Source organism: Terrapene carolina, unplaced genomic scaffold, assembly GCF_002925995.2.
Source record: "Terrapene carolina triunguis isolate 2854851 unplaced genomic scaffold, T_m_triunguis-2.0 Scaffold231, whole genome shotgun sequence".
Lineage (NCBI taxonomy): Eukaryota > Metazoa > Chordata > Testudines > Emydidae > Terrapene > Terrapene triunguis.
The window spans coordinates 12,100,730-12,123,821 of record NW_020664582.1 but is presented as its reverse complement, the minus strand read 5'-3'; the positions used below and the strand labels follow the sequence as shown (position 1 = coordinate 12,123,821).

General features: G+C 44.2%; 1 protein-coding gene across 1 annotated transcript in view; it reads right to left on the bottom strand.

Annotated features, from left to right (window-relative positions):
• MSI2 (musashi RNA binding protein 2) overlaps positions 1-23,092 on the bottom strand; it is a 382,621-nt gene that overhangs the window by 57,891 nt on the left and 301,638 nt on the right. Inside the window, exon 10 of the mRNA XM_026656594.2 lies at positions 15,939-16,053. Within this exon, the coding sequence (XP_026512379.1) occupies positions 15,939-16,053 (115 nt within the window). The remainder of the gene's footprint in view (positions 1-15,938; positions 16,054-23,092) is intronic.

Below are 23,092 nucleotides of genomic sequence, written 5' to 3'. Positions count from 1 at the left end.
TTTTCCTATGCATATGAGATCTGTCACTCATATAATTAACATGCACTTTGGTATCTGAAGTCCAAGGACTGTGCATACTTTTTAGCTAGAAGAGTAAATGCCAAATGCTAAGGCTAAACACATAACACTGGTTTGCTCTGACATTTGGAGAGCTTACAATGAATGTACTTTGCTTCAGAGTTATTGACAGTTGGAGATTAAGGTACTAGTAATTCTTCATCCCAGGAGTGTGAAGGACAACAGTTAACACATCAAAGAGTTAGAGGCAGCAATATGAAGGAACTAGAGAGTCAAAGAGGTTTTAGTTTTTCAGGAAGGTAAAATTCAACAGATAAGAAATTTTTCCTGAAGCGATTTGTAACAGTTACAATCAAACAAAATATTTGCTATTTTCTTATTAGGGCAATACCATTCAAGGACACTTTGTTGTAAATAAAAATGTGTAAGCAAATATATTGAACAACAAATGGTGTCCAATTTAACATAAGGTTTCAGCAGTCACATAACATGGCAGAAAAAAACCAACCACATGCTAGTGTAACACAGAAAAAAAGCCTGTAGAATCTACAGCTACAAACCCCAGAGGTACATTGCAGATGGTGGAAGAAAACAGTGTTGCAAAGAGGACAAAACCATTTCAAGCAATATTACTGAAAGCATGACTGAGATTTGGGTAACAGCACTAAAAATTAGAGCAAGCTGGTTTGGTCACATTCTCATTAACAAGTAAACCGGCGTGAACTCGTGTTCATTGGAACCCATTGCTGGCCATGGCTGAGAGCAACACGTCAATTTGCTAGTGTAGACAGGGTTGTCACGCACAGAGACTGTGCCATTTGGCTTTTTTTGTCCAATAGACAATCTTAGATAAGAATTCTACTGTATTATATAAAGACAGTAGGTTTATCTAGGCTCAAGAGAAAAAGCTGCTTCTGGCTCTTTAAGAGTCTAGAGGAACACCTGGGAATCCCATGCCTTGCACTGGGTAGCGTGAGTGACCCTGGAATGCTGAATGGAGACTGAGTGAGCACTAGAAGAGGATCAGGAAAGGCTAAATTACATCCACCTCTGTTAATTTCAGTGGCAGCTATGCATACATATAGTAAACCAAGGCAGAATTTAAAGCCCCATGGGTTTAAAGACCAGAGATGAAGGGGTAGATCTGACTCCCATTGAAGTCCTGAGTCCTGTCCCATTTCTCTGTATGCGTGTTCTATCTATGTTCTTAAATGTACCCTGTCACCGAGCCACCAGACCGCCTCCAAAAGTTATAAAAACAGCGCACACAGATAGATTTCTCTCTTGCTCCTCCTGTTCAGACAGCCAGGACCCTACTTCATTTATTTTGCATCTCTCTCCAACCCCACCCGCACCCACCCTCCCAGCGGGGTGTTTTTGAACAAAGACATAGTCTAAAAAAATGCGAGTTTGTTCTGAACGCAGCAGGTTCCTGGACAGCCTCACTTCTGGAAATCAAAACTTTTGCCTAAAATGATGCACATTCTGTCAGCTGCATAGGGGTTCTGTGTTTTCTCCATGCTTTCTTCTATTTGCATCGAGGCCGATAAGGTAACTGGCTTTTCATAGGCTCCATTAGTGCTCCATTTACCAAGACTAATAGTTACAGTGACTACCTTGTGTTACCCTCTACAAAGCTGGCATGTTTTTCAAACATCACTTACAATTCTCAAACTTTGCCTGCCTACTTTGATCAGAATAGGAGTATTTATATTTCCAGCGCCAACACACACTGCACAGTCTTCTCCACAATTACTGGGCAGTGCTCAGCTTTCTGCCTTTCTCCCCAAACCCACTGTCTCATCATGAAAGTCTTGATGCAACTCCCTTTGAAGTCAATGGGAATTTTTCCATTGACATTAAAGGAAATTGCATTTGGCCTTAAGCGCATTGATATGGATGGTTGGTTTTGTTTGTTTGTTTACAATTGAAAATTTCCTTCCAAGGTCTCATACCTCTATTTTTATTTATTCTTTAAAAAGCAACTATTTCTAATATACTTTACAGTTATTTTGGTGACACAGCAAGTCCCTCCATTTCAGATAGAATTTGTATGTTTCATGCAGTTTACCATTAATCATATTTTAAAACCAGAAAATTAAATGCTTGTATGAATTTTGATAACTGGATTAAAGGGGTGTAGGAGAAAAGCAGGCATGTGACCACAACACAGGACACTGGTGCATTAAATAAATATGTACCTACGTTAGCTATCTCTTGAATATTTATTTCACAGCTCAACAGCAGGATTCCCTTAGAAAGCTTTCATTAAATCAGACCTTTCAGAGATAAGCTTTACAAACCATTTTAAAAAACAATAATAGTGATAGATGGATTGTTTGCAAACTAAGTAGCCCCATTAACATCACTGCGAACCTCAATTCTGCAGAGTCATTTCCACCAGAGCTCATTCTCTTTTTAAAGAGCAAGTTTTATTTGGACTCTAAAAGATGAGATGATTTGTCAACTTAAAAACTGATTTAGGGTAGCTGGGGGAATGGGCTTGCCACACACACAACTAGAGATTTTGCATTCTAATCATTAAGGGCTAGATTGTAACCTACAATCTTTGCTGCGTAAGAGGTGACATGTATCTGCACTTTCCAGAATGCAGACCAGGGAATGAATTGAGACTCAGAGTATCTGGTTCTTTCCTCACCCTGAAGGGAAGTAATCTCCACAAGGCCTTTACCACGCACAGATTACTTTCTCCTCTGTGCCAGCTCAGCTGTGCTGAGTGTGGCACACTGCGGGGCAGAGTTTCAGAGTGAAACCACCACTTCCTTTCCCTGATCACCCACCTATGTGATGAGAAGGGCAGTAGCAACCCCACTAAGCCCATTCTTCCCTTCCACACAGAAACCCACGGAACTTCACACCGTATTCCCTTGTGCAGGCTTACTGGGCAAGTGATGTTCTTGCCCTAATAGAACAGCCTTGAAAAGAGATACCTGAAGCCAACCAGCGAGACAACTGTAAAGACACTTGTGACCCCCCCCCTAGCCTCCCCACCAACTGTATCGTTTCTAACAACAAAGACAAAATACACAGCTGACTGGATAGAGGTTCTAATCTGTATCTCCCATCACAGAACATTCTCTAGGTCAGGCAGATGAAATCATAAATTTATAATACAGCATTACTTCAATTTTCCTCTTCATTTACTGCTGCGGTGCCCAGCTCTGCTCTAACGAGTCAAAGCCCAATCTGCACGGGGGAAATTGGCTGGCTGCATATCAATAGCACATTAGCACCATGCCCATGTGGATGCTTCATCAAGCCAAATTATGGTCCGGCCGACCTATCCACCATTTCCATTAGCCGCCATTCTCATCCTGCATTGGGCACTGAGCAATTTATTTGCTTCAGTACTTCTAGCGGATGATCAATCTCACAGTAATTACCTCTTGTTGCTAAACTAAAAATCAAGGCTTTGCCTGGATTACCTCCCTTGAAGAGAGATCGTCCTGTCCATGAAAGTGCAAACTTAAATCAACAATCAAATACAGTTTTACAACACAACTTTTACTCAGTTCTGTCTCCCTAACCAAAGATGGCAGATCCTATATATTCCATCTCTCAGGTCAGTTGGAAAGTGTCTCTAATCTGTTGTTAAATTACTGACCCAATTAGACGGCTCAGATGGAAGCTTTGCCGATGTTCACGCTAACTTAGGGCCAGATCTTCAGCTGGCGGAAGATGCTCAATGGAACATGCCACCTGAGAATCTGACCCTTAAACTATAGTGGTGAAGTTTGGTCTTTATCTCTGCCACAGGTACTGCCACACATGTAGTTATGTGGTTTGTTCACAGTTCCAAAAAAATACCGGGGGAAAAAATGTTTCCGGCATGGTGTTAATGTGCTATTGATATGCAGCCAGCCAGTTTTCCCCTGTGCAGATTGGGCTTTGACTCATTAGACCTGAAAACAAAATGTTTTGAAAATGTTGTCACAATGGAAATGCCAAATAAATAAATAAATAAAGTTTCCGATTGAACAAAACATTTTGTTTAACTTTTAAGTGTTTTTTTAAAAATGTTTTTGCATTTTTGTAAATAAAATAGAAGGAAATTACAAAACCAACTCATTTCAACCAAGAAACTCAGGATGTTTCATTTAGAAAATGTCAAACTGAAATATTTACACTACTTCGGAACTATTTTTCTTCTAACACAAACAATTCAGCAAAATAGACAGGAAGTCATTAAACATTTCAGTGTTGCAGAATCTGTATTTTTCCACACATACAAGTTCCCGCCAAAAAATTTCATCTAGCTTTACACACGATGGAACAGTGAACGCTGTTTTAAATATATACATTGACCAGCCATTACAATTCCACTGCATAGCATTTCCTATTGTAGCTATAGGAAACACATGAAAAACAGCAGTAGAGCCAAACACCACTGTGTAATAAATTCAAGTGGTCTTTAAATAGGAAAGCATCCAATAGAGATGAAACTTGCATTCAGTTTATAGGACAAAATAAATGGGAAATAATATATTACTTTTTTTTTTTTTTTTTACTTAGAATTATTTTTTTTCTGATGATATCAAAGCACTTGATAAATATTCAACTGTTAATACTCTGTAAAGAAGCTATTAAAGCCATTTTACTAACAGGGAAACTGAGGCACAGAGCGGCTGAGTGATTTATCCAAGATCACACAGCATGTCATTAGTATTATTACTTGTATTTCAGCAGTGCCTAGAGGGCCCAACTAGGATCCCCACTGTGCTAGGTGCTGCACAAATGCATAAAACCAGAGAGTCCCTGCCCTGAAACGCTTACAATCTCAACAGGCAAAGGGCAGGATAAAGGAAGTGACATTATTCCTATTTTACAGTGCTGAGGCACCGAGCGATTAAGACTTCATTGATTCCCAAACATTTTACTAAGGTGACCCACCAACTGCATTTTCTCTCTTTTTGTGACATATAGACTATCGGTCAGGCTGACAGGGAAGAGGAGTGGGAGTACGGCATGGTCAGGGGCTGCAGAGCGCCATTTAAAGCAGGGGGCACTGACCGTGATATCCCCCAGCCGTGCTGCCGCACCTCCCCGCCTGACTCACCTCTTCCCTCTCAGGCACCGCCCATTAGCCTGGCAGAGGTGCACCTCGGGGGGGGGGGGGGGGGAAGGATCTTATCTTCCCATTAGCCCCTACGCTCACCCCACCCCAAGAGCCTTCCTCAGCCCCTGAGGGAGCCCTCTTACTGCCCACTCACAGGAGCCCCTGGCTTCCTACCCCACTCCCTGCTTCTTACCCCTCCCAGCTCGTGAGCCTCATGTCTGTTCATCCTGCTTCCCAGTTCCCGGTGCCAAGAGGAGCAGGAGGCTCCATTTTGGCACATCGAGGGCCTGGAACGCATAGTGGGCCCGGGTGTCATGCTGGCAGCGCTCCAAGCCACGTGGCCTGTGCGCTGTAGTCAGAAGACTGCTATAGCGGCTGGCACCACCACGCACGTGACCAGTTAAGGGCTATTGGTTGCAATAGGCCATTTTTTTTATTCCCACTGAGGCATGGTGACCCATCTAGAACCTTCCGGCAACCCACTGATGGGTTGGGACCCATCGTTTGGGAAACACTGACTCAAGTGACTTGCCCAAGGTTGCGCAGGGAGTTGATGTCAGAGAAAGGACATTTAACCGGGCTCCTGACTGTCTGTCCTCAGCTCTAGCCACAAGAGCACATTTCCACTCTGTGAGCAGGAGAGTCCCCAGCCTCGTGGTTAGAGTTCATGTCAATAACTGCAGGGAGAGATAAGGGATCTGGCCCCACCCACTTCACCAGGTTCTGACCCAGGGCCCTCTGGAGTATCGTAAGGACGGCGTTCACTACCTACAGTCCAGCTAACAACCTCCCCTGAGTCTCTTCCTACCGCTCTGTCCCTCCCTAAGATGCATCGTGGCTTGTGGCTGTCCTCTGTGACAAAGGCCTCTGTGGGCTAAGGAGTCCATGCTTCCTGTAATGGTCCCTCCTCCTGGTATAGTCCCCTCGCTAGTCATGAGTACAGGTCTGTCTCCTCCTGCCAGTCACAGTCACGGCCTGTTCTGCAGTGCCTCCTCTTAATAGGGCTACCAACTTTCTAATCGCACAAAACCAAACACCCTAGCGCTGCCCCTGCCCCGAGGTCCTGCCCCCCACTCACTACATTCCCCCTCCCTCAGTGGCTCGCTCTCACCCACCCTCACTCACTTTCACTGGGCTGAGGCAGGGAGTTGGGGTGTGGGAGGGGGTGAGGGCTCTAACTGGGGGAGTGGGCTCTAGGGCGGGGCCAGAAATGGGGGTTCAGGGTGCAGGAGGGGGCTCCGGGCTGGGGGAGGGAGTTGGGGTGTGGGAGGGGGTGAGGGCTCTGGCTGGGGGTGCAGGCACTGGGGTGGGGCCAGAAATAAGGGGTTCTGGGTGCGGGAGAGGGCTCCGGACTGGGGCAGGGGTTTGTGGAACAGGAGGAGACTCCAGGCTGGGGGTGGGGCCGAGGAATTCGGAATGTGGGAGGGGGCTGCAGGTTGAGGCAGGGGGTTGGGGTGTGGGAGGGGTTACGGGCTCTGAGCTGGGGATGAGTAGTTTGGGGTGCAGGAAGGGGCTGAGGGATTTGGAGTGCAGAAGAGTGCTGCGGGTTGAGGCAGGGGGATTGGTGTACAGAAGGGGGTGAGGGCTCTGGGCTAGGGGTGTGGGCTATGGGGTGGGGCCAAGGATGAGGGGTTCGGGGTGTGGGAGGGGCTTTGGGCTGGGGCAAGGGGTTGGGGTGTGTGAGGGCTCTGGGATGGGGCTGGAATCAGGGGTTTGGGGTGCAGGAACCAGCTCTGGGTTTGACGGTAAGGGGGCATGGGGTTGGGGTGCGGGCTTATCTCTGGTGGCTCCTGGTCAATGGTGTAGCGGGGGTGCTAAGGCAGGCTTCCTGCCTGTCCTGGCATCACAGACCCCGCTCTGCACCAGAAGTGGCCAGCAGCAGGTGTGGCTCCTAGGCGGAGGCGCGCAGGTGGCTCTGCGCGCTGCTCTCGCCCGCAGGCACTGCCCCCCCCCCACCTCCCATTGGCCAGTTCCCAGCCGATGGGAGTGCAGAGCCGGTGCTCGGGGCGGGGGCCACACGCGGAGCCCCCCTGCTTAGGAGCCAGACCTGCTGCTGGCCACTTCCGGGGCACAACGTGGTGCCAGACCAGGTAGGGACTAGCCTGCCTTAGCTGGGCAGCACCACCAACCAGACTTTTAATGGCCCAGTCAGCGGTGCTGACTGAAGCTGCCAGGGTCCCTTTTCGACTGGGTGTTCTGGTAGAAAACTGAACACCTGGTCACCCTACCTGTTAAGCCCTCCTCCAGCTGAAGTATGCCAAGCAGGCCCGTTGGGTCAGGGCTTCCTGGGCCTAGAGCTCTTCCCTTACCCCTGCGCCCCTAGTGTTGGGTTTATCCACCCCATCATTAAGTAGCCGCCTCATAAAAAGAAACAGCATTTATGCTGCACAAGACTTTATTTAGTCTAATATGAAGAAAGGGAAAGAATATAGATTCATAGATTCTAGGACTGGAAGGGACCTCGAGAGTTCATCGAGTCCAGTCCCCTGCTCGCATGGCAGGACCAAATACTGTCTAGACCATCCCTGATAGACATTTATCTAACCTACTCTTAAATATCTCCAGAGATGGAGATTCCACAACCTCCCTAGGCAATTTATTCCAGTGTTTAACCACCCTGACAGTTAGGAACTTTTTCCTAATGTCCAATCTAAACCTCCCTTGCTGCAGTTTAGGCCCGTTGCTTCTTGTTCTATCCTTAGAGGCTAAGGTGAACAAGTTTTCTCCCTCCTCCTTATGACACCCTTTTAGATACCTGAAAAAAGCTATCATGTCTCCTCTCAGTCTTCTCTTTTCCAAACTAAACAAACCCAATTCTTTCAGCCTTCCTTCATAGGTCATGTTCTCAAGACCTTTAATCATTCTTGTTGGTCTTCTCTGGACCTTCTCCAATTTCTCCACATCTTTCTTGAAATGCGGTGCCCAGAACTGGACACAATACTCCAGCTGAGGCCTAACCAGAGCAGAGTAGAGCGGAAGAATGACTTCTCGTGTCTTGCTCACAACACACCTGTTAATACATCCCAGAATCACGTTTGCTTTTTTTGCAACAGCATCACACTGTTGACTCATATTTAGCTTGTGGTCCACTATAACCCCTAGATGCCTTTCTGCCGTACTCCTTCCTAGACAGTCTCTTCCCATTCTGTATGTGTGAAACTGATTTTTCCTTCCTAAGTGGAGCACTTTGCATTTGTTAAACTTCATCCTGTTTACCTCAGACCATTTCTCCAATTTGTCCAGATCATTTTGAATTATGACCCTGTCCTCCAAAGCAGTTGCAATCCCTCCCAGTTTGGTATCATCCGCAAACTTAATAATCGTACTTTCTAATGCCAATATCTAAGTCGTTAATGAAGATATTGAACAGAGCCGGTCCCAAAACAGGTTTTGGGACCGGAACCCCACTCGTTATGCCTTTCCAGCAGGATTGGGAACCATTAATAACAACTCTGAGTACGGTTATCCAGCCAGTTATGCACCCACCTTATAGTAGCCCCATCTAAATTGTATTTGCCTAGTTTATCGATAAGAATATCATGCAAGACCGTGTCAAATGCCTTACTAAAGTCTAGGTATACTTCATCCACAGCTTCTCCCTTATCCACAAGACTCATTATCCTATCAAAGAAAGCTATCAGATTGGTTTGACACGATTTGTTCTTTACAAATCCATGCTGGCTGTTCCCTATCACCATACCACCTTCCAAGTGTTTGCAGATGATTTCCTTAATTACTTGCTCCATTATCTTCCCTGGCACAGAAGTTAAACTAACTGGTCTGTAGTTTCCTGGGTTGTTTTTATTTCCCTTTTTATAGATGGGCACTATATTTGCCCTTTTCCAGTCTTCTGGAATCTCTCCCGTCTCCCATGATTTTCCAAAGATAATAGCTAGAGGCTCAGATACCTCCTCTATTAGCTCCTTGAGTATTCTAGGATGCATTTCATCAGGCCCTAGTGACTTGCAGGCATCTATATTTTAAAGTTTCTCACCAAAAACAAAACAAAACTGTCCACACAATCAACAAATCAGCAGCGCTGCACCTGGAAGTTTTCTGTCTTTACCTGCATGATGGGCAGTGCAAGATAAACAAAACTCACTGTTGAGATGTGAACAGTCTGAACACGTCTGGGCTCACAGAGCCTTGCTTTTAAAATCAATTCAAATGTTCAAATCAATAAAAGCAAATTATAGTTTCCCCAACACAAGTAAGCAGTGCTCAGTGGCTTATCTGCGTTATTATTTGAAGGATACAATGCATCTACGGAAGAGTTAACCCAACACCTTCTGATTATGTAGCTTGTTGTGAAGGGCTGCTGTCAAACTGGTTGTTTAAGGTGTTTTCTCTGGTCTATAAAAGTGGCCCGGTACCGAAGACATCCCATTTCAGGTATTCTGGCGGCAGCACAAATTATACATTACTCTAAGTTTTAAGATGCTGGAAGAGAAGGCTTAGTCCTCAAAGCGCTTGTTTAGACTGCGGTTAATTTACACCAGTGCAGGACTGTGCTGATGCTAGTATCTATCATAGACATCCTGCATTGGTATAAGAAGTTGTTTGCATTATGGTGCAAGGCATTTATTACAACATTGCAGTATGTCTCTGCCAGCAGGTTGCACTGACAGCTACGCTGGTGCAAGAATCCCCCAGGTAAACTATACCTAAGTCTCACGTTTAAAATACCTAGTATTATAGGATCAAATCCCAGCAGGGCTGACTCAGCCATTCATCCTTCCAAGGTAGATAAACACATGATACTCAGTTTCTGAGGAGATCTTAAAATCAAGGCCCTGGCACCTCTGGATGGACAGTAAGGACCTCACAATGCTTTCAGTAATAGTTTGCTTGCCTGTCTCTGGGCAAAATGTTCCCCACCCTATTGTACAATGGGCTGCAGAGGTAGCTGGATGTAATAGTTGGTGTTTGTACAAGCCTCCTTTGGGATGAAAGGCACTATCTGTAGGTATTTAAACAACATCTCCCTTTGCATCCCTCTCCCAAACATCGTCACATCTTCTTTTATGCTCTCTTACTTTCTTCTGTGTGGAAACAACCTCCTTTAAAGTACATTCCCTCTTCCAAGCTCTTCAGCTGTGACAAATTTAGGATTTCTCCACCACCTTGTGCTCGTACTGTGAGTGGTGATGCTCAGTTGTAAAAGGTCCGGGTCCTCTGATGTTTATACATAGCAGCATTATTATTAAGGGGAGGTGATTTTTGACTGAGAGGCATCTTTCAGTTTCCAACCACTCCAAAATGACTGGACTCTGGGGTATGAGGAGCACTGTAATCTCATAGGTGGACTAGATCAGTGGCTTTCAATCCTTTCCGTCATGTACCACGTTACAAAATTAAAGGTTTTGGGATGCCCATGCAGAAAGGGAGAGTGGCTATGACCCTCGAATTGAGAACCCATAGTCAAAGTGCATGCAAAACAAAGATAATTCCCAGTGGTGAATGGGGGAGATTATGTATTGAGGAGCAACTACGGTGGAGGAACATCTGCTACAGAGCAGACATGTTCTCCCTTCCTCTCTTTCAGTCCAAACAGTTGATCTTCCTCCTGTTACAAAGCAAATGGAAGAGTTAACTGAATGGTGACTATGGCTGTTTAAGAAGATGCTGAATGCTACAAAGGGTGCTACATTTTGGAGGCTAGAAAGGTTCCTAAATGCTCTGCGAGACACCCAGGAAATATATGCCTAATAAAGAGTTCCCCTTCCCTAATTTTGTCCCAGAGGCAGCTTCTCCTCTATTAAACAGACTCTGATGGAGGGGAGAGGGGGAGGAATGACCTTCCTTGAAGGGCACAAGCTTCTTTTATGCATGAGCTCAGCCTACCTAAATTGAACGTGTGCAGTAATGCAGAGCCCCAATCTGGCTTATGCAATGATATAAAACGTCTCTTGGAGACTTCCTGAAATTCAGTGTTCACACCAGGTAGCATTCCAAGGATATACACTTTACGGGCTGAGCGTTTCGGTCTCTGGAGGGGTTTGCAATTTAAAGGGGTCCAGCTTTATTATTAACATCAGTACTTCTAAGGTGCCCATCACTGCAGGAAGCTTGCTGAACGAGTCCCGCAAGACTCTGAGTCGCTCGGGGTAGGAAGTTCCACAGCCGGGTGCATTCCCCTGAAAACCCCCATTAGTTTGACTCGGGGCTCTCTTTGCTGTGGCATTCCCAGTGAGTGGCACTGCTGGAGGAGGTTTGTCAGTAATGTATGCCATTTAGGGATTTTTAGATATGCATGAGGCCATAGGACCTGGGAAAGGTCAGTAACCAATGCAGAAGCAGCAGGATTGGTGCAATGTGATCATATCTGTATGCTCTATATTAAGAGAGGTCAAAGATGCCCTGCGTGGTTCAGAGCTGCTGGCTGGATATGATAACAGGGCATTAGCTGGACAGGATGTGGCTTCTTGAGTGCCTGCTGGATGACTGCAAGTTTTAGTGTTGTGGGAAGCCAACTCTCCCTGCACAAGTCATCTCCGATTTCAGTCAGATGAGGACCCTGTGTGCTACCACTAACTATAAGGGGCACAGACCCAGTTCACAAGCCGTTGCATGGGCTTCCTGCTGTATTTCCAGGGCTCTTACTCGTGAGACTGGCCCAAACTGAATCCTCCATTGATGCTGGCTCTGCATGTGTTGGAGAGATTGTCTCGGAGTCCACTACTCCTTCCTGTGAAGTAGGACACTAGGGAGTAGGAGATAGTTGGGGTTAAAACTGCTCCAACTTGTTCTTTTGGCAGAGTGGTTAAATAATGTTCTTAGTCTCCCTGAAGGGCATGTCTCTTACACTGGATGACAAAGACTGAGACAGCCCAGTAGCAGCTGTGGCACAGGGCTCAGTCTGCCTACGCTCTTAGAGAAGTTACGTCCTTTTAAAAAGTACTCTGATTTTGTCCCAATCAACCAATAATCACGGAACAGGGCTATCTATGTACTTCTCGGTTCCAGCTGCTGCTAGATTCTTGGGGCAGCAATGATTAATGAGGAAGACCAACTTCCTTAATAGTGCTGAGGAAAGCACTACGCACTCTTTTCTTTGAGTGGTCTGGTGTATTCTTTCTTCTGATTTTCTTTTTTTTCCCCATGAGCTGCATCTGGAGAAGGTGACCTTGGACAAGGGCTTCTGGAGACCCGTATAAAAACTTTCGAGAGCAGCTCCGGTTCACTCAGTCTCCGTGAAACTAAATGTCTAAAGCTAATAATGGAGTAATTCTGACAAAGGCCTCTTGGGATCTTAGCAAAATATTCAGATACTTCAAAATCTCCCTCTGGCAATATGTTACTTCGTATGCCTCATTGTTTGCTGGGTTAATTACACCCTTCTTCCTCTCAGGGATTGGGCCTCATTGCATGTCATTGCCAGAGGTTGGAAATCAAAAATTCCTCACTGAGCCTTTTGCTGACATGCCCAGTTTCCAACCTTGAAATGTACTTTTACCGGCAACCCTTGAAAAATGGGAGTTAAAATGGTCATGCAGATAGGCTTGGACTTCTGTGTTGTGACTTTGTTATTTAGCAATTTAATATGGTGCCACTACAGCAATCAGGAACTTGGAAGAAGGGGAAAAAAATAGCTAGAGCAGATAATTAAGTATCTGGCCTTCAACATGAATCAGTCATTCATTCAGAGCAAGTCCCCATGATTTGAAATCTAATAAGAGCATATTAAGAGTGGTCTTGTGAAAACCAGTGGAACAGAACCAGTGTGGTTGATCTAATGAAGTCATACATTGCACATGAGTAACAGGCACCTGTATGCCAAGAAAGGAATTTGCCAAAATGCATACATATTGCTTGCTCTCAACAGAAATAAATGTACTAGCCCAGGGTTTCTTTCATCATCTCTTAGTTTTAATGTTCAAAGCAACCTTATTCAAAGAGATAGCCCCAGTGAAAATTATTATTTAGTCATAACATGCCTCAGGGTTAAATTCTCCTTTCAGATCACTGTGCTGGGCTCTGGCTCTGAAAATTCTTCTTGCTCAACATGCACTGATCTCTCATTGATGTCAAAGGAAGAACAGAACATTAGGGTCAGGATTCGCAATAGTGAGCTGAAAAGAGAATTTTGCCCTTGGTCCTTTTGCCTAGGCTATAATTCCACTGGTCCCTTTTAAATGCAGGTGACCGAGCCCTGTCTTGGAGAATTAGTTAACAAGGCTGCATTCAACCAACTCCCATGAACAAAAAACTAGACACCATCGTAGAGCAAAGTGCTAAGGAGCATGAAAATAGATAGTTGAAATGAGCATGGGTCTGGTAGAACAGGATGAATAATTTAATCCTAAATTTTAATTTCCAAAACTGAGCATCACATTAAGGGAGAGAAGTTGGGGGCAGTGGAAGAGAATAAAATATGTCCATCTGAAGAGACTGAATTATTGCATCCAAGAACAGATCAGCTTCAAGGCCCCTGAACTGACCTACTACTAATTCAGGGTAAAAACATACACCGTGGGAAAGTCCTTTCTCAGTCTGGTGGTGCCTGACTTCAGACACATCAATAAATGGCCTGATTGTCGCAGGTATTGAGCACGCCAACTTCCAGTGACTTCAACGTGAGTTCCGTGTGCTCCACAGCGGGAAGACGTGAGGCCACTTGCACCCTGACCCTGCAATGAACTTCGTGTGGGAAGAACCCTGAACCGCTCCATTGTAGCCAAGGATCCAGCCATTCAAAGATCACTGAAGGACTCGGGGGCCTTATTTAGGTGCCTAACTTCAGGCATCACCCACATTTTGGAAGATTTCAGCCTCTATTATTTAGTATTTTGAGAAGGGGTGAGGACAACACTTACAAATCCTAGATTAAAAACAGAGCCACAGCCAGGTTGGTTTGTTTTCCTTCCACGGTACCAGTTGGCTTCCCAGGTTATAAGCCTCTCTCATGGGGACACCAACACCCCACCTGTGTGCCAGCTACAGCAGAGTTTCAGGAAGCACCATCATTTCAGCCTGCTGGCATGCACTGATTGAACAGCAGGGGAGCAATATCCCAGTCCCCTTAACCTAACTCCTTCCACTGAAGGAAGTACGGGCTATTCGGGATCTCTTTCCTCTCTCAGCTGTTGTTATGCAGCACCTAGCATAATGGGGCTCCAAACTTTGGATCGCGGCTCCTAAGCTCAACCCCAATACAAATACAATAATTATTTATTATTCTTAATGACAACAGTTCACAACATTTCACAAGTCAGCCCTCCTCTCACCAAAAAAAATCATGAGGTTGGCTTAAAAATCATGAAATTAACAAGTATCAATGTAGGGTTCTTTTTATTTGTCCTTTGGTGTCTTCTAAAAAGCTTATTTTATAGATATATAGATATAGATAGATAGATAAACACACACACACGGAAGTTGAGATTTTTGGGTAACAACATGATTCCAGCAGGTAGGGGGTGTTAAGAACCCTCTCCCTCCAATTTCAAGTCAGATGATAAAATGGTGAGAGTTGGTAACACTGGTTCAAACAAACCCCAGGACCCTGGGCTGGTTAGTGGAGCAGGAAGAGGAACATTAAACACATTATAGAGGAGACAAGAGCGGAGGATGGACCCATCTGTTGCAGAATTTGCAGGAGCTTTAACACGTCTGTTTCTCCTGCAGGGTGAATTCCACAGAACAACACTGAGTGGGGAAGAGGCAAAGAGAGAAAAGGTTTCAGGACTGTAGGCAATGGAGGCAGTGTGGCCTAGTAGACAGAGCACAGCATTAGGATTCAGAAGACCTGGGTTCTATTCCTCGCTCTTCCACTGGCCTGCTGGATGACCTTGGGCAAGTTACTTCCCCTCTCTGTGCCTCAGTTTTCCCATCAGTATAATGGGGATAACGATGCTTTTTTTTTTTTGTACCTCCTTTGTAAAATGCTTTGGGATCTATGCTGATCCCCCTTTCCACCCTCCATCATTATGTATTGTTGGTGGTTAACCCACCCATTAAAGGAAGGAGTAGGGAAAAGAAAATCACACAGACTTTGGACTTTTGGTTAGTTAGTACAGGAAAGACTCAGTTAACACCTTCAAGCACCTTCACTCTATGAACACAGCAGGGGTCAACCATTGGAAAAGTTAAATAATACAAAGGGGGGGGGGAGATTGAGCAACAATGTATGTTTTTCTAAAAATATGCTGGCAATGGATTTGCTGTATCCTGACTCGGTAACTCTGAAGAAAGTATATAAAGAGGTTGTCAGATTATATAGAAAGAAGAAACTATCTAGGCAGAAACAAATGAGAACCAATTATAACTAAAAGACCTCCTGAACAAATAGAATTTTGCCATTAAATATCATTTATCCCATTTAATTAGTATTTTCTGGACACAATACTCCGAACTAAAATACCGTTCTGTCTCCTTGAAACTTGTAATTATTGTTGTGACCTGCACTATTATGCATCTCCTCTGCTTTCTCCATCCTGCATGCCATTTAAAGCTGCAAGATTTTCAATTATCTATGCTGAACTGTCAAAGACACCTTTAAGAGAAGGGGAATAATGTGTGACTCAATTCCTCTAAAAAGGAAAAGAGATCATTTTTAGTCAGAACGAACACGCTGCATCTTTCATCATTCTATTTTTGTGAATAAGAGTAAAACAGGCTATTTAAAACATCCATTTAAATGCAAATTTTGATATCCCAGGAAGAAGAAAAAAAAGTTAATCATTTACCATAGACAGGATTATTTCCCCACTCCCACCGTTTAAATTTTAGAGTTGAACACTGTGTGTAAACTCAGTAATTCACGCACCTCTGCACCTTTAAATGGGGAAGACAACACAGGTAGATGCTTTCTCTTTCAGTAGTTCCATGGCTACTTCACACTTACCCAACATTCCCATCCCTAGCATAAAAGCGTCCATGGTATATGGTAATCCTCGTGCCCTTCCTCTTGTCCCTGGTGGAAACATCACTTCTTTAGGTTGTGCTTTCTTACATTCTACCTATTGAGCAGAAACATGTACAAATGAGATGCAAATGAATTCCATGTAAATGTCAAATGCAGAACTGAGCTAGATAAAGGGGAAAAATTATTTTTAGCTTTTTTTTTTTTTCCCAAATGTGAACTTTAAAAATAGTCCACCAGTGTAAAGGAGTCTAAAAAGAATAAATATGTGCATGTATCTTTAAACACATAGCAAAACTCGGTTAAAATGATAAAATGCAGGTTTAATAAGTTGTCCTATTTCTGAAACAAAAACCTATGCTCTGTTTACTCTCAAATGATTCTTTGCAGGCATGGAATGAATGAAGGAAAGTCATTGGCACAGTTCTATTACGAGTGATAACAGAAAATGACTATTGGTGATCATTACAGAAAGCTCCATTTTAAACGTGAATAAAGAATCAATATTTCTACCCGGCAGAGGAATTTCTTTAAATCCTACCAGTAAATGATCCACATTCTCTCTCTTCTAGTTATTCCCTTTATCTTTTGAAGTTTCTTAATACCATTTAAATCATAAAACAAATCTCTAATTAATAACTTTTTAAAATCTTGCAAACACAAGCGTAACCAAGAGAGTACACGGGTGCTTTGACAGTGTGAGCTTCAGAACAGATTTTTGTCTCATGCACCAGAACCAAGCCAGTGGATAAGGCATGGAATTAGGAATCAGAAGACTTGGGGTCTAGGCCTGGGCTCTGCCACTGATTTGATCCTTAGGTAAATCCCTAAGTGAATTCTCTGTCTCCCCTCCAGCCCCACCCTTTGTCTGAATTGGTCCATTTAGAACTCAAGCTCTGTGGAATTGCTTCTTACGACATGTTTGTACAGTGACTAGCACAGTGGGGCCTGACCTTGGTTGGGGCCCCTTGTCACAATTATAACGCAAACAACAAAAGCATCTGCTTTTCTGATTGTGGACTGAACACACCAACCTCTAACCCGCAGCAATGAAGAACAGAATTGGCAATGTTTAGCATATGCAGATTGGGCTGGTGGATTCACTTTAAGCAGGGAAACATCTCTTCCACAGGCCCCGCTACTTGAATGAGCAAGCACAGGTGGGCGTGCTTCCTACGTGAAAACAGGTAATTACACCAGACAAACCCAGGGAGGTAGAATAATATGGCTAAATGCCTCTGTTCCTAATAGCCCTATCAGTGACTGTGTATTCATTGTCTTATGAAAACTGACCGCCTGTTCCTAGGCAACCTGATCAGCGAAAATTTCAGGTTTACATAATTTTCATTTAGGTAACATAAAGGTTAACTGACTGTAATGGGAGTATTTTAAACAAAACCACCTACTCTTCCACTTCCTATTGCAAACCCCATGACAGATCTTATTTACTTAGCTTGCTCGCAACACTTCACAAAGCAATAATGCTCAGATTCCGCCAACAACGATGTCAAAACACTCGCATCTTGCCAACAGATCTGCCAGAATCCATCGAACTTTGGAATGAAATGCCTCTAGAGTTCTTCTGATGTCATTGTTTTGCCAGTGAGTGCCTGGGTCAGGATTGCTCAGTGGGTATAGTGGGAGAAGAGCAGGGAGAGGAAAGGGGAGCCACTGGAGGAAACTGGAAGTATTTGAGAGAGTCTTATGATTAAAGCGTACAGGAAACCTGGGTTCCATACCAGAGGTGCTGGAACTAGGGGTGCTGCCGCACCCCCTGGCTTGAAGTGGTTTCCATCATATGCAGGGTTTACAATTTGGTTCAATGACTCTCAGCACCCCCACTATACAAATTGTTCCAGCGCCCCTGTCCCACGCACCCCCACCTCTGCCACTGACTTGCTTTATAATCCTATACAAGTGGCTTCATTTCTCTGTGCACTTGGTTTCTCCATCTGCAAAATGAGGACAATATACATCCTGCAACACAGGTGCGTTGGGATTGGAAGTCCGATGTGCAAAACATTTTGCGGTCCTCAGAAGGATGCTGCTATGTAAAGGAAAAGCATTGTTACTGTGAGTGCTCTTTGCTGGATATATGAATTGTGGGTGACTGAAGAGACTAGCTGCAAAAGATTTAAAAGGAGGCAGGCAAAATAGGTTAAACAGACATTATGAACAAGAGAGGCATCTGAAATGGAGACACCTGCTCTCTGCATGTCCTGTAAACTCAGGCAAGGCCATGGCAGTACCAGCAGTGTATTCCTTCCTCTTCTCTTCAGCGATGGTGATGGTAGCAGTGAGTCCTCAGTGAAGGAATACATCCACAGGCAGAGGGAGAAACAAGCAAGCGACTTTCCCACCATTTTAAATAATGGGTCTGTTCTCATAGCTTCAGCCTCCCTGCTGTTTAGAGCAGCACAGAGGGATCAACTTACGGCGATTTGCCCTCTTCCCTTCTCCTCAAAATGTTTATTGGTTCACAATGTCATGGGCTGTGTGAATGAGAGCTTCATGGATAGTCACCAGACTGAGTGATAGGGTTCACAGTAGTCTCTTTTAAAGAAAGAGACAGAAAGAGAAGGAAAAAAGAAAAAAATCCTTCCACATTTGTTAATTCAAAATCTCAGCATAGGCCTCTGGAGGTGTATGTTGCATCTATCTAGAGAAGAGGATGGTTAAGGCCCTGGACTGGGACTCAGACAATCTGGGTTTCAATTCCCAGCTCTGCCACAGATTTACTGTATAACCCTGGGAGAGTCACTTAATCCCTCTATGCCTTATGCTTCTCTGGCTCCCATGTGTTTGTGAAATACTCAGATACTATGGAGATAGGGACCATACAAGTATCTAGATAAATATAAGAGAAACAGACCAAAATAAATAAATAAATAAATAAAGTAATGGAGAAACAGATCAAACGGAAGAAGAACCGGACCTACCACACCCCCAAGCTCGACTGAGTGTCTCTTTTCCCACAAATTCAACCCTGCACTTGAAGACACTAACCTGATTACTGTGGTAGTTAGGAATGAAGCTCAGAATTCCCCCACTTTCTTAGCACTATCTGGAGTGGCCCTTAATGAGGGCTGCTTCACCTCGCAGCAATTCAGGCAACCATCAGCTTCCATTTCAGTTCATAAGGGTTTACTCTCCACAAAGTTCTCATTAAGATTTAGGTTCTAGCCCCCCTAAATTCAAAGTGACGCTCGCGGGAAACTTATCATTTATTATTATTGGTTTGTATTACAGAAGCACCTAGAGGCCAGGGCCCCATTGTGCTAGGCACTATACAAACACAACGGAGACAGCCCCTGTCTGGAAGAGTTTACAATTTCAGTGTTAAAGAATATAGACAATAGGTGGATACAACAGATGGGGGAAACACAAGGAAACAATGAAACACCCTCCTAAAAACAGTGGTCATAGCAAGCCAGCCACCTAGCCACTGTTGAGGTTTTTTTTGTAGGCATCATGGCAGTGGAAAGTTTTAAGGAGGACCAGAAGGGCTGGAATGGGAAACTCACCCTAAATTCAAGCAAAATGCTATAATCTTTGACATAACCTTTCAATAACGTTTCCAGTGAGTTTCGAGTCTAAATGCAATGTGGCAGGCTTCCCATGAATTTGAGTTTTGTGGCCCACAGTTGTCATCCCTCTTGTTGAAACCCGAATGGCCATGGAAAAAAACCTTGATGTTACTTCCTCCCTGCTCCCAGATCATCCTATAAAAGCAAGGATCCTTCTTCAGGCAACAAGTACACAACACAATTCCACGTTCTCATGTGTTCTCTCTAAGTACTAGATGAAAAAGTTCAGCAACCACCTCTGCAACTTCCCTTTGTTTGTTTTTAATCAGAGGGCTATTTATCAGGAGTATGCCCAATTCAATTTCCTCAGGCAAATTCAAGTGGAGTGATCAGTGGAGGTGTATCATTTCATTTCTCAATCATATTCTTCAGCTTCACCACTGCTCAAAATGTCACGGAGTCATTGGTTACACCTCAGAGCAGCTTTCATTGCAAATATTCAGAATGATAAAAAACAATCTAGCCTGGCTAGAGGAACAATTAAGAGGAAAATGAAGTTTGGATTAACACCGTTAGAAACAATAACCCAGTAATTAGCTTCTGCAGCCACAAAACAGACTACCGCTGGTTTCAGAAAGATGATCTTAATTTATGATTTTCACAGCCCACAAGGACATAAGGAGAATGTTAGCAAGCTGCAAATAAGTTTTAACTTGGAATTAAAAACAAAAAACTCACCGGGGGGGTGGGGGGGGAGAGAGGAAATGCCACTCTTAAAACCTTTCAAATGAACATACCCAATCAACACTAAAGATAATCTCAAGAGATTAAGCATTCCTCCCTGAGCTGGGAATGGATCCTTCTGGGTGGGGATTTAATACTCATGCAAGATGCTGGATTGGCAACCCTGGTTAACTCTCTTACCACAAAGGAGTGTGTAGCACAAGCAGTGGCAACATCAGCTCTCCCTGCATTGCTCTGTCAATTTGTCCCAGTTTGACTTGTAGGGAACACCTTTAACGACAGCTGAACACTTTTCATCTATAGATCTCAAACTGCTTTACAAAAAATGGCTAAAGTATTATTATCCCTGTTTTGCTGATGGAGAAACTCAGGCACCGAGAGGGGAAGTGACTTGCTCCAGTGGATCAGGAGCTAGACCAAGAATAGATCCCAAGACTCAGCTCACCTGGCTAGTGCCCTGCCTGAGACGGTAGTTCGCTCTCCATGCTGATGTCACCACACCTCTCTGCTGAGACTTGCAGCGGAAAGGTCTGTCATTGCCAGCTGCAGAGTTGTTTTTCTTTTCTTGTGATAAGAGAGACCTTTTCACTGGGAACTCAGTGGAGATTACCAAACTCATCCCACACAAGTCCTTGAATGGACATCAGATGGTAACAACTTTTGGTCACTACCAACCCGGGCCAGAAGAAGCTACCATTGTACGCTGACCTGAGAAATGCAGAGCAGTTGGTTACCTACCCCATGCTTCATCATGTAGCAAATGGTTCATGCTGGGATCAAATAAAATCCACTGAACCATGTCGAATTTGAAGACAACCATGTAGTATCAGTGACATTACATGATACAATCTAGGACATTTTTCCTGAACTGGGAAGTGCCAGTGGATTTCACAAAGTGGGAATATATATAGATATTTCAAAGTTAGGACACTCCCAACTGCCTGGTTAATGTGGGCAATCGGCCCATAAATCTGGATATTAAACAAATTCTTCATTTCAGCGTTTGCAGTTCACCTTAATAATCTCCAGATTTTGGCACCTTCCCTGCACACGGGATGTTCTTCAGGTTCAGTTACCGAACAAAGGAAGTTTTAACTCGAAGGCGAAAATAGCAGAGAAGCTAAAATTCACTGTTTTTGTTTAGTCTGGTCTTGAGAATTAATATTATACTGGAGTATTCTTGGGTCAGGACTGAGCAGGCAAACTTGCTGGAACCATGGGTTGTCAAGATGGGGAGTGAAAAGCCTGTTGTACCCAGCATAACAAAATGAGCTGTCAGCTCTCAACACCATGACGTTTCAGGAAAACATGGCTACAACTTACCAAAGAAACCAGAGCTATTTTGGGGGAGGCAGCCAGGGGAGAGGGAGTGTTCTTGTATTCACAATGCACAAAAAACTGCTTACCACCCAAAGACAAGGCAACCTTGTCTTGCCAGCAAGGAATAATTGACAGCAAGTTGGATTAGTTTACCTCTGAGATGCCATGTTGTTCAGGCAACTGCAAGCCGCAACTACTGTTCATGTAATACTAAAATCTATATTCACCTAGTAATGCTGTAAAGGTCTATTTACATAAGGGAATAGAGAGAAATGTGTTTTTTTTAAAAGCCCTTCAAAGTTTGGCAAACCAGGGGTGGGGAGTATGGAATAACTAGTCACTTAATAGATGCTCAGACTATGACAGGGAGGTCAGTGACTGCAGGACAGAATGGAACAACATCTTCCATATTTTCTTGGGATAGATCACTCTAATCTGTCCAATAAAGTACTTGACAAGTCTTAGCATTGGAGCAGTCCCTCTTCTTTGCTGTGTCCCCCTTGGCAAGCCCCCTCCCCTCCCACCCCAATCCAGCAGGCTTTGAAAACCCATTTTAATCACAGCACATCGCATAGTCTGCAGCAGTTAAATGCACCATGTCTATGTTGTCTTTTTGTGTCTTTCTTTTGGAGGAAGGCATCCAAGTTACAGGCATTCTGCAGTGTCCTTCACTCAGACCTACACCGCCTTGTGATCTCAGAGGGAGCTGCTGTCTGGCATTGCGCATCTCTGAGAGAACAGACAAACCTGAACAATCCCACAGCATTCGCCTCTAAAACAACTTCACTCCAGCCTTGCCTCCCCCACTCCCTCTCCTGCAGGCCTTCAACCAGCCTGAACGAGAATACATCTGCAGGCAGTGCCTATCATTACTGCCAGATGCTTCACACTGCAGTCCACAACAGTGGCGTAATATAATCTCCCAGAACCATTAGCAATGTACTTGGCTCAACGGCCTGGTGAAAGCAATTTTGGAATGTGAGATCATGATAAGAAGCCAAGTTTTGCTGCAGCTTGATGTGATCTGTGGCATCCTAGCTGCACACATTATCTGTAGCAGTAATACAGTAGTGCCTAGAACCTCATTCAGGGTCGGGGCCCCATCGTGCTATGCTCTTATGGACACATAATGAAGAGACAGTCCCCTTCTACAAGGAGCACACACATCAAAAGCCACTGTGGCCCAGTGTTAGAGCTAGGGACTGGAGTTGGGGCTCCTGTGTTTAATTCCTGGCTCTACCGCTAACTTGATACATGATCTAGTCACGTAAACCTTTCTGAGACTCAGTTTACCCATGTGTAAATGGGGAGTGATAATACCTATCTTGCAGAGTGCTGCTGAGCATAACGAACGTGGTCGCTTTGAGATCTTCATACAAAAGGTACTAGAAAAGGACAAAATGTTGTTATTGAGGCACTAAACAGAATAGAAGACTGCTCAAAAACTAAATATATTTACATGCATATAGAAGCAGGGCTTCTCCTGTCCTAGTCATTATCACTTAGCTTGGCTATAACTTTCCATTTGCTATCTCCCTTCAACCT